Raw genomic sequence first — 12,788 nt, forward strand, 5'->3', positions numbered from 1 at the left:
CACCACATAAGCAAAAAGAAAAAAGCTGGAAGTGGCGCTGTGGCTCAAGTGGTAGAGCACTAGCCTTGAGCTGAAGAGCTGAGGGGCAGTGCCCAGCCCCAGAGTTCAGGTCCCACGACCGGACCCAAAAAAAAACAACAACAAAAAAAAACAAATAAATTACCATTTAGTTTTATAGGGATCACCAACCTATGACCTGGAGTACCCAAAAGATAATACACACAAATCATTACATGTGAAACATATCCACGACCCCAGAACCTAAGATTCACACTTTGAAAAACTAACTACAACTTCTTTTTGAGGCAATTTTGCTTAGTTAGCACATTACACCCTCCACCCCCAGTTTTCCTTCTTTTGTTTTTGTACTAGCATATTTGTATAAAAACAGGATCTTTGTTGCTTAGTAATTCATCTGCTCCAGCTGCTGGTACTCTGTTCCCAATCAAAATTCTTGGTTTTCAGCCTCCTCATCACTTTTATATAAAGAGTGAAGTAAACTGGACAGACTGGCTCCTTTCCATCTCTGAAGAACACCAGGCGCTGAGCTGAGTTCCAGACATTGTCCCTCTGTTTGCTTCTAGGTTCGGTTGTATGTGTGCAGACTAAAGGACCGAACCATCCACGAGTATGAAAAGTTGTATTATTCTTGGTCTCTAATACCTGGTCTATCAGAACTCATCAAAAAGTGTGCCAGGAAGCCAGGTAGGTGCTGGTAGTTCACACCTGTAATCCTAGCAACTCAAGAGACTGAGATCTATCTGAGGATTGAGATTGGAGGCCAATCCAAGCAGGAAAAGTCTGAGAGACTCTTTATCTCAATTAACCACAAAAAGCCAGAAGTGAAGCTGTGGCTCAAGTGGTAAAGCATGTGCCTTGAGCAAAAGAGCTCAGAAATTACACTCAGGCTGAGTTCAAGCCCCAGTATCGGCACACAAAAAAGTGCCCATTGAAATGGATTTGTTGAGCTGAAACCTTCTGTACAACGACTTAAAGAAAATAAATAAAAATATACACAAAAAGAAAAAATGAGAAAAAATATGCACTGATTAAATGAGAACCCCCTTTACAAGTTTCAAAATTCTCCAGCTTCAAGGTAAGGAAGGGTCAGAGAGGGGATATACATATGGGAGAGGATTCTGGACCAGGAGCCCAGGGAAAAATCAAGAAGGGTGGGGGGAGGAGGGGCACACACATCTATGTTGCTAGAAAAATAAGAAGTTACTCCCTCAGGGGGGCAAAGCATATGGGAAAGCTGGTCACCCACCCACTCTGAGTGTCACTTCATCCTAACGTACTTTATTAATCACAGACATGCACATATATTTTCCAATGTCTAATTCTCATCATGTCCTTCTCCATCCTAGATCTGTCTTGCTCTTTCCCAGAGCTGTTTCACCAAAAGGGACAATAAACAATTTCCTAGGCACTCATCATTATCAACTCTGACATGTTATAAATTACCCCCTGGCCGGTTTATGGACCACAGCAGGCCCATAAAACCCCTCCCTCACCAGCAGCCCACCCCACAGGAAATTCTCACTTCCCCTTTTCCCTGCTTTAGGGCACTTCCTGAAGGAGTTACTGGGCCACTGGCCACCTTCTTTCTGTGACTGCTTGGTCCCCAATCCCAGGACACTGGAAGCTTCTTACCTGGAAGACAGTTGCATTCAAAAGTAAAGTCACCAGTCTGCCGGCAGGTGCCTCCATTGGCACAGGGGGAGGGTGCACAGGGCACATAGGGGCTGTCGCAGTGCTGGCCAGTGAAGCCCTGGGGACACTGGCACTGGTAAGAGCCAGGCAGGTTGAGGCAGGTGCCACCATGCCGGCACTGTCCTGGGATGTCACACTCATTGACATCAGCCTCACACTTCTGCCCTGTGAAGCCTGCGGGGCACTTGCAGGAGAACTGATTGGCCACAGTAGTACAGGTACTTCCGTTTGCACATGGGTGAGACAGGCAGGCATCAGTCCACTGGCACAGCTTCCCTAAAGGAAAGATAATGGAACTCAGAATCCATCTCAGAACCACGAGCAATCCATTCTCAAAGGGGACAGCAGGAACTCAGAGTTTCCCTATGCTCTTTGATTGCACAGAAGCACAAATCAGAAGCTCCTCAAGACAGCTTTCCAGAACCTTTCTAAGGTCATAGATGAGGCTGAGTCAGCAGATGGAGCCCATGAGGGGACTGTAGGTTGGTTATATGAAGCCCAGCCCAGCAGTACTCTATCAGCTGCTATGGCTCAGACCACCTGGTCTCTCACACCGCTCTGCTGTTACACAAGCTGCCCATGTGGTTTAACTAATGGACTCTCCTTTATCCTGACAGCTCTGCTCAGCAGTCACAACCTCCAGAACATCTTTTTCTTTTCTTTTCTTTTTTTGGTGCCAGTTCTGGGGTTTGACCTGTGGCCTTGCTCTTTCTCTTACCTTTTCCCTCAATGTTGGCCCACTACCATGTGAACCACAGCACCACTTCTGGCTTTTTGCTAACTAAGAGTCTTTTACACTTTCCTGCCTGGGTTGCTTCTAACCCTTATCCTCAGATCTTAGTCGCCTGAGTAGCTAGAATTACAGAAGTGAGCCACAACACCCAACTTTATAAATATGTCCTAATATCCCCAGCACCCACTCACGTGGGCTGTTTCCTTCTATAATACCAGATGCCATATCAGTGGAGTCTGACTCCCCATGAGAGGCCTCAAGCCATGTCTGTTGGATAAACAAAATATACTGATATTTTCTGTAATATGTGGTTACTAAGTAGACCTCTCAGATGATAGAAACAAGTCTGTACTACCTCTACTTCTTAAAACTCAACATATACACACATGCATTGTGTGGAAACCTTTGCTAGTCGTGGCTATTGCTAGAAGATACCATTTGATGTGTGCAGATGGTGCTCTCTGCATAACAAAAGCAGCAGAAGCTGCCACGTGGACAGGGTCTGGAACAGTATGGAGCAGCCCAATGTATGAACCCACGGAAAGCAGAGCAGATTGTTTGAGGGTAAAGAGAGGAAGATAGAGACAAGAAGAAGTATGCCCATGCTTCTAGTCAGCTTGGTATTCATTTGTTTTTGTTTTTGCATTAGTCTGTCTTTTGATAGACAGGATTACCACTGTGGAGCCCAGGTTGGCCTCCTGCCCCACTGCCCAAGGGCCAGGATTACAGGTGTGTGCCACCATGCCCATCCTCTAACCTAAATCTTTTTTTTTTTAAACTATGCTAGACATGAAAACTTCCTGAATTTGTTAATATACCCAACCAATAGTATATCTTGGACCCCCATAGAAAGACAAACGAGACAAGACAGCTTTGCTAAATGGGAAAAGGTATGGCATATATACACAGAAAAATGCTCTTTGCTTACTGAGGAATGTCAGATCCACAGGGGAAAAGTTTAGTACTAATTTGAGCACAGTATCTATAGCAGGGTGCTGAGCGGAGAGAAAACAAAGGACATTTTTGTTCCTGTTTTTCCCTTCATTCCTCTGGGAGGTACTTACCAATAGAAAAGTAAGGGGCTGGGAAGATAGCTCAGTGGTGGAGCGCTTGCCTTGCATGCATGAGGCCCTGGGTTCCATTCCTCAGCACCACATAAGCAAAAAGAAAAAAGCCGGAAGTGTCGCTGTGGCTCAAGTGGTAGTGCTAGCCTTGAGCTGAAGAGCTGAGGGACAGTGCCTGGGCCCAAGTTCAGGCCCCACAACCGGACCCAAAAAAAAAAAAAAGAAAAGAAAGTGATAGCCAGGCACTGGTGGCTCACGCCTTATAGTCCTAGCTACTCAGGAGGCTGAGCTCTGAGAATCATGGTCCGAAGCCAGCACAAGCAGGAAAGTCCATGAGACTCTTATCCTCCAACAAACTACTCAGAAAAAGCTGGAAGCATGGTACAAGTGTGATAAAGCACTAGCTTTTAATAAAAGGAACTTAGGGATAGCACCTAGGCCCAAAGTTCAAGGCCTGGGACTGGCAAGAAAGAAACAGAGAGAGAGAGAAAAACAGAAAGAGACAAAGAGATAGAGAGACAGAGAGGGAGGGAAAGAAAGAGAGACACAGAGACACAGAGAGAGGAAGGAAGGAAGGAAGGAAGGAAGGAAGGAAGGAAGGAAGGAAGGAAGGAAGGAGATAGAAAAACTTAAACTGGCCCTGGATGATCCCCAAAGTGATAGGACTCAAAATCTATTCAAGTGAGAGATATGTACAAATTCATTACAATAGAATGTGACACAAAAATAATAAAACTTAGCTGGGTACAAGTGGCTCACACTTGTAATCCTAGCTAATCAGAAGACTGAGATCTGAAGGACTATGATTTGAGGCCAGCCCGGAAGAAAAGTTCACTAGGTTCCATCCCCAAAATCTCCAATAAAAAGCAAGGGTGGAGGTAAGGCTGAGTGGCAGAGGGCTTGAGTTCAAACCCCACTTTGTACTTTCATTCTTTATTCTTTATAGAATAAAATAATAAAAATAAAATAAGTATAATGAAAAATAAATAATAACATGGTGACCAACTGCCTACAGGAAACACAAAAAGATCATTAAGACAAAGCTTTCAGAACACCAACCAATTACCATTTGCAAAAATGCCCATTCCACACTAAGGGCTTTGCAGCTTCAAGGCAGCAATAGGAAGTATGCCATTTTCAGGAAATGGGATTTTTCTTGTGATCCAGCCTAGATTCTTGTGGTTATGTAAGGCTATGAAAACATACAAGGCTTAGACTGTGATAGACCATGGAGGCCAAGCAGAAGAGTTTGCAGCTTATTCTGTAGATGGCAAAAAGTCAGAAGACATTACAAGAAGTAAACTTGTGAGACCATTTGCATTTTTAACTGAAGACAGAAACAAGATAACAGGGGAAGTGCTGGAGAGAACAAAGGTAGCTGCTAAAAAGCTACTTTAAGAACCCAGGTGAGAGATACCATGACCCTCAACTACAAAGTCACAGAAGAAATGTAGAGAGGCAGATGAGTGGAGAATAATTCAGACAATGAATGACTTCTCATTCCTTTGTACTAATACTAGGGCTTGAACCACTCAGGGCTGGATGTTGTCCCTGAGTTTTTTCCCTTCTGGCTTTTTGGTGGTTAATTGGAGATAAGAGACTCATGGACTATTCTGCCTGGGCTGACCTCAAACTTCAAACTTAGCCTCCTGAGTAGCTAAGATTACAGGCATGCGCCACCAGTATCTTGCTAAGTGACTGATTTTTAAGGGGGTTGCAGACAGGAAAAGAGAATTTTCTACATCTGGATTATGGTGGAGTGGACAGTGGTGTCACTTTTTTACATCAACATGTTGAACTTCTGAAACTTGTAGAATTGTTTTAAGGAGACATACACTAGGTAGTTAGAAATGAGCCTCAAGGGACTGGGAAGGTGGCTCAGTGGTAGAGTGCTGGCCTCGCATGCATGAAGCCCTGGGTGCAATCCTCAGTATCACATACACAGAAAAAGTCGGAAGTGGTGCTGTGGTTCAGGTGGTAGAGTACTAGCCTTGAGCACAGAGAGGCTCAGAGACAGTGCTCAGGCTCTGAGTTCAAGCCCCAGGACTAGCATAAAAAAAATTAGAAATGAGCCTCAATGGCCAGGTAGGGGTAGAGACAAAGAACTGACTCTGAGAATCATCTGTAGGTATGAGGACAGTCACAGCTGAAGCAACTAAAGGTAGTGATGTGCCCAAGAGAGCTGGAATATGGCTGAAAACAGAGTTCCAGGAACATAACAACTCAAGAGTACAGACAAGGAAATGTGGAAGAAAAGAGAGAATCTGAGTTCAGAAAAACAGAAAAGCCAGTATCTTGATAATTAGAGAGATTTTGAGAAGTATATTTCCCTTAATGAATCAACTCTGATCCTCAATCAATCTTGACATACATACCTTAAACAGTCAAATGCTTCTATATCTTTAACCCTTTTTCTTTCTCTTCCTATACCTTTTAAAACTCTCAAAGGAGTTAAAGAGAGCTGTCCAGAATGTTCCAGTTCCTGATCATAATGCTAAATGTGTACTGGAGCTAAAGAACACTTTGAGGCAGATACTAAGGCCAAGGGATGTAAAATAATGATATCTGCCAAGAGAAGGAAAGCAAGGGCTTGAGTCCTATCTGTTACCTGTAAAACCCACTTGGCAGGTGCACTCATAGGTTTCCCGGCTGAGCATGTGGCAGGTACCCCCATTCAGGCAGGGGCGAGACACAAAGCAGGGGTGAGAGGTGGAGTGCTGGCAGTCTTCCCCGGTGAACCCTGGGGCACATCGGCAGGTGGCTTTCCCCAACATGGCCTGGGCCACACAGGTCCCACCATTTTGGCATCGATTTGTCTCACAGGGGTCTCGATGTTGACAATATTCTCCCAAGAAGCCTTCTGAACATCTGAATTGGAAAAAGAAACAAGGAAGAGTCCATGAAAACACCTTCTGTAAGCCCAAAATTAAAAATAAAATGCCACAGTCCACTCAAGAAAACATGAAATGTCAGTCAAAAGACCTGAAGGTATTGAGCCAGGTACTAGCAGCTCACACCTGAGATCCTAACTACTCAGAAGGCTTGAGATCTGAGGATCATGGTTTGAAGCCAATCTGGGCAGGAAAGTCTGTGAAACTTTTATCTCCAATTAATGACCAAAAAGGTGGAAGTTGAGCTATGATTCAAGTGGTAGAGCACTAGCCTTGAGTAAAAAAAACCTAAGGGAAAAGCATCCCGGTCCTGAATTCAGGCCCCAGTACTGGGGCATGCGCGCGCACACACACGCACACATACACACACACACACACACACACACACACACACACTCACACACAACCTAAAAGTATAACTTGTAAAAAATACTTCACTTTAGGAGGCGCACTTAGAGAACTTAAGCACATACTCCCAGGTCCTGATTTTTGGCAAGTCACAGAATACCAGGTAGCTGATTAGTAGGTCTTCCACATCTATGAACATGACCCTCAGTCAAAAGCAAACCACAGGGTTGGGAAGGTGGCTCAGTGGTAGAGTGCTTGCCTTGCATGCATGAGGCCCTGGGTTCGATTCCTCAGCACCACATAAGCATAAAAAGCCAGAAGTAGCGCTGTGGCTCAAGTGGTAGAGTGCTTGCCTTGAGCTGAAAGAGCTGAGGGACAGCGCCCAGGCCCAGAGTTCAGGCCCCATGACTGGCAAAAAAAAAAAAAAAAAGAAGCAAACCACACAGTATCTTTGTTCCTGTAGTAAAAAGACTGGATGATGCTACAGTACCTTTCCATACAGCACTGTTCATTCTTGTCTGCCCAAATCAATTCACTTTCTCATTGGAACAAATCATTTGAGAGGATTAAGATGTTCACATGATAATGCATGGACTTGACCCCCTTTATCCTTCTAATTTAAAAATGCACAAGACATCATGTGCCTTTTCTCAATTAATTATTGAGATATGTTCCCCGTGAAACACTAAGTTGGTGTGTATGTGGTTTTCTGGGTTACATTCAGGTGGCTAAGACTACAACAGAGAAAAGGAAAGAAGGTAGATAGGTTCAAAGGAGCATTTAACAGTTAAGTTGTAGCCTTTCTTCTTTTTTTTTGTGTGCCAATACTGAAGCCCAAACTCAGGGCCTCAAGTTCTTACTTGGTTTTTTTGTTGTTGCTGTTGGTTTGTTTGTTTTCACTCAAGACTGGATCCCTTAAGCCACAGCTCTACTTCTGGCTTTTTGCTGCTTATCTGGAAATAATAGTCTCACAAACTTTTCTGTCCAGGCTGACTTTAAACCATGACTCCTCGTATCTCAACCTCCTGAGTAGCTAGGATTACAGTCGTAAATCACTGTGCCCAGCTGTTAACTCTGACTTTTTCTATCTGGCTAGAGCCCTACATATTTAGTTCAATCTATTTGTCTATCTTACATGGAGAAGGGTTTTTAAAAAAGTGAATCTGGAAACCTGTCCCACCATTACTTCTAAAATGCCTTGAAACCAAACTCTAATTCTGCCCCCTCAAAACCGGCTCTTGTCCTGTCTTCCTGTGCTCAATCATTGGTGTTCTGACTCTCCTAATGGCTCCGACTCGAAGCACTAGGGTCATGCTGGATTGCTTCCTGCCTCTGCCCATCATCTTCAAGACAGTCTGTTAGCTATTGAGTGGCCAGGTGATGTCTTTAGGAGTCAAAGTTCTTGAGAAAGGAAGTAAAGCAAGATATTAGGGAACTAGGACAGAGCGTGCTCAGAAGAACAGCACAGTAGCTAAAGTGGCTGGAGAAGAAACCAGAGTAGGTAAGCAGTGACAACAGCAGTGACATGATTGGACACAGCCTCCTCACTGCTCCCCCACAGCTACAGAAGGCAAGCCTGGCAGAAAAAGGACTGATAAGACTCTGACCTTCTACAAGAAAAGATCAAGGCCAGCTGCCCCAGCACATGCACAAAAGTCCAAGAGGCTCTTAATCTCTAATTAATCAGTAAAAACTCAGAAGTGGAGGACTGGCTCAAGTGGAGGAATGCCAGTCTTAAGTGAAAAAGCTAAGGCAGAGCATGAGGCCTTGAGTTTAAGCCCCAACACTGGCACAAAAATAAACAATAGGCCAAGAAGGCAGTGGATGGAGCATGCACAACTACTAAAGGCAACAATGAGCAGCCTGCACTCAGAAGTCTGGCCAGGAGTCCTGAACCAATCATCTCACATCTTTCCAAAAGAAAGAGTCAGAAGAGTGATTACCTACATCATGGGATTGTTGTGAGAACTGAACAAAATCAAGTACGCCAGAAGGTTTTACAAATGAAAAAAAAAAATGTCCTCTCTTCTTTGTGCTTACTGGGGAAAATATGATGCTGTATCCAAAGCACAGCTTGATTTGATAATAGAATATAGGATTTCGTTTGTTTGCTTTCTTGCTTGCTTTTTCTTAAGTAGAAGAGCAAAGAGCACCAACATGGCACAGCAAAAATTAATCCTGGGTTGGGTTATTAAAAACACATGCAGCATATACAAGAAATGTGTTATGGATGATGTTAAAATCTGCAACCTAATTCTCACCCACACTGACAGTCCTTTGGGTATTAGGCGTGGCTGAGACTCAGTTTTCCCAGATGGAACTATTCACCTTGGAAATGATGGCAAACTCCTAAACCTGGGTGGGCTCTTCCCAGCTCTGCTCTAAAACTATAGCACCCCTCCCATCTGCTCTGAGAATGTACAGTCATTTAGATGTTAGCATCACAAGCACAGAAGCAAAACATGAGGTTCCCAGGAAAACAAACACAACAACATGAAAGCTTCTCGAGCTAAGCAGAAATATTTCTAAATTCTGTTTCTAGGGCTTAATCCACATTGTTGCTCCCTTCCAAGTATGGAAAAATAATTTTCAACTACAACTAAGAAACCAGTAAAAGTAGAGACTAGCAAAGTACAGCTTGTGGGTCTAATTTTGCCTGCTGCCGATTTTTGTATGGCCTGTGAACTATGAACGTTTTCACATTTTAAATGGTTGAAAGAAAAATCAAAAGAATACTATTTTGTGGCATTTAAGAATTCTATAAAATTCAAATTTCCATGTCCATAAATAGTCCCATTGAAACCCAGCCATTCTTACTCATTTCAGATGGCCTGTGGCTGCCTTCGCATATGGGACACAAGAAGGCTTACTCTTCCAATCCAAGAAAAAGTTTGCCAATCCCTGGGCAGAGAATAGATGGAGTCTATTAATAGCATTCAATATGCTTATTAGTAATGATCTTAATGATGATGAAGAATATTCTCCTACTGCTTTCCACTATGAATACTAAACTCATAATATTCACTCATTAGGCCACGCACTAGTGGCTCATGTGTGTAATCCCAGCTTCTCAGGAGACTGAGACCTAAGGATCTTGGTTCAAAGCCCAGCCCAGGAAGAAAAATCCAAAAGACTTTTACCTCCAAGTAACCACCAAAAGGCCAGAAGTGCAGCTGTAGCTCATGTAGTGCTTGTTTTCCCTGCCCCCACCCCCACCCCGCCACCACAGGCCTCTCTTTCTCTCTTTCTCTCTTTCTCTCTCTCACACTCACACACACACACACACACACACACACACACACAGAGTTACACTATCTAGTAAATGTGCCAGACATTATCTTATGCCAGATATTGTTATGGTAGTCAGCCCTCTGTATCCATGGGTCCACATATATGGATTTAACCAACGCCAAATCAAAAATATCCAGGAAAAAAAAAATGTGTCTGCACTGAGCATGTTCAGACTTTTTGTCATTCCCTCAATACTCCATATAACAACTATTTACACTGCAGTAACATAGTACTAGGCATTGTAAGTAATCTAGAGATAAAGTATATGGGAGGGTGTGTGCAGGGTACATGAAAACACTGCACCATTTACAGAAAGGACTTGAGCATCCGCAGATTCCAGTATGTGTGTGTGGTCAAGGAGCCAAGCCCTGAGGATGCGAGGGAAAACCACTGCACTCATGGAGTTAAATTCTAGTAGGCGAATACAAAAACAAAATGAATTTAAGTAAAAGCTATACTGTGTTAGATGGAGTAAATGCTATGAAGAAAAATAAAACAGGAAGGGATGTAGCTGGAGACAGGACACAGAGTGGCTCGAAAGTAGGAAGATCAGAGATGGACTCAGTGAGGAGAAAGTAAAGACCTGACTGACTGAGGGAAAGTGTTCAAGGCAGAGAGAACCTGGGAGGTACAGAACTAATTTAGGGAGCAGTCCCAGCCTGTTCAAGAGATGCAAGGAGACATGGACATCTCTGCTGCCGTGAATGAGGAACAAAGAGAAAGGAGCAGAAAAAAATAGACAAAAGCTGAAACTGGGACCAGTAGGGCCTTTAGAGGCCCTTGTAAAGGTCTAGGGATTTAGTCTGAGACAAAATTTGGATATGATATACAACAGACTTTCTGCCCTAACAGTCATATACATCTTTTTTCAGCACTAGGATTTGAACTCAGGGCTTTCTGCTTACTAGGCAGGCATTTTTACCACTAGAGGCAGGCCCTCGGCTATTTTTGCTTTATTTTTCAAATAGGGTCTCTTTTGCCCTGGACTGGCTTTAGACTGAAACCTCTGTCCCCAGTACAGCTGAAATTACAGGTGTGAACCACCATGCCCAGCTTTTTTGCTGAGACAGGGTCTCACTAACTTGCCCGTGAGCCTCAAACCTCTATGCTAAGCTCTTATCTTGCTTGTAGCTAGGATTGTAGACATGAGCCACCATACCCAGCTCCTCTCATTTCTTTATAGTAACAACTTGACTTCCTATTTAAAACCTTCCAGCTGGGGGTAGCCATCAGCCTCTTTCTTTCCTCTTACCTTAAATATACAGTCTTTTAGCCACCGTTTTCATTAGGTCCCATTTCCCTTTCAAAACCTTTCCTCCTTCGTAACCAAGTTTCTATAAGCCATACTACAGACACTTCTCTTTCTTTTCTATCTTCTTATTTGCCCCCTTTGTAACACAATCTTAAATCTAATTGCAAACTACAAACCATGTTCCCATTGCCAAGCTCAGTGATGTCTAAGCAGAGATTTTTATCCTAAGGAAATTCTGTGTCCTATGGGAAGTGCTGCTGAGCCCTCTGTGTACCATTTTAATCTTCCTCTCCTCAAATTCTACCTCCCTGGGATCCCTGGCTCCTTTTCTTTTGCCTTCCCATCAACTCCAGCTGCCTTAAATTTCAACTCTGGGCTACACCACTCTTTCAATGCCTTGGGTACTGTTTTGTTATTCATTTGGTTTTAAACAACTACCTAAGTTTTGCTGACCCCAAAATACACCAATCCAGCCCAACATGCTCAGTTTTTAGAAGCCATCCACTGACTCTAGCATGTCCTGCCAATACTTGAAACTAAACTTTGGAGGAAAAGATCATTTTCCCATGCAACTTTAATTCCTCCAATTTTCTAAGGATTCCACTTGCAATTTGGAGTCCTTTAGTTAATCCCTTTAAGTTATATGTAATTTATTACCATGTTTTGACAAGTCTTGCTAGCTGAATTCCTACAATGCTTATCATTCATGTTCATTAGCTTCCTTTTTGATACAAGTTCTGACCATCTGAAAAGCCTCAGGCTAGACATCATGTTATTGGCTGTCCCTCACTTCCATGTCTTCTAGCATCTGCAGAACTTAAGCACCTAAGGTAATTTCTACTGAATAAAAAATTTATTTCTGCCGAGTGCAGAGTGGCTCACCCCTATAATCCTAGCTATGCAAGAGGCTGAGATCTAAGGAATCCAGTTCGAAATTAGCCCAGGCAGGAAAGTCAGTGAGACTTTATCTCCAATAAACTATTCAGAAAAAACCTGCCCTTCCATCCCAACTCCATCATTTACTCCATGTGCAATCTTGCACAAAGTACTAACCCTTCCTGTTATAAACCAGATATAATAATAGTGTCTACCCTAAGAGTTTTTAAATCATTGTAAAGCACTTAGACACTACCCAGTATATAGTATATACCATTTCTTTCTTTTTTTATGGTGGTACTGGAGTTTGAATTCACAGCCTTGCACTCACTAGGCAAGTTTTCTATCACTTGAGCCATGTCTCCAGTCCATCATTTATTTTTTAATGATATTTTATCATTTAATTGTACGTATTTTGCTCTTTGTTCATGTTCATTGAACCCAGGGCCTCATGTATGTTAGGCAAGCACTCTACCACTAAGTCACATTCCCAGCCCCCTTTCTTTCTTTCCTTTTTTTTTTTTGGTTGGTTGTGGGGCTTGAACTCTGGGCCTGGGCACTGTCCCTCAGCTCTTCAGCTCAAGATAAGCATTCTACCACTTGAGCCACAGCACCACTTC

The 12,788-nt window shown here is 43.2% G+C and overlaps 1 protein-coding gene across 1 annotated transcript in view; it reads right to left on the reverse strand.

The window, feature by feature from the left end:
* Positions 1–12,788, reverse strand: part of LOC105987058 (neurogenic locus notch homolog protein 2) — a 145,608-nt gene that overhangs the window by 72,187 nt on the left and 60,633 nt on the right. Inside the window, exons 3-4 of the mRNA XM_013018215.1 lie at positions 6,119–6,378; positions 1,654–1,989 (exon numbers count right to left, since the gene is read on the reverse strand). Coding sequence (XP_012873669.1) covers positions 1,654–1,989; positions 6,119–6,378 — 596 coding nt within the window. The remainder of the gene's footprint in view (positions 1–1,653; positions 1,990–6,118; positions 6,379–12,788) is intronic.

The sequence above is a fragment of the Dipodomys ordii genome, unplaced genomic scaffold (genome assembly GCF_000151885.1).
Source record: "Dipodomys ordii isolate 6190 unplaced genomic scaffold, Dord_2.0 Scaffold39, whole genome shotgun sequence".
NCBI lineage: Eukaryota > Metazoa > Chordata > Mammalia > Rodentia > Heteromyidae > Dipodomys > Dipodomys ordii.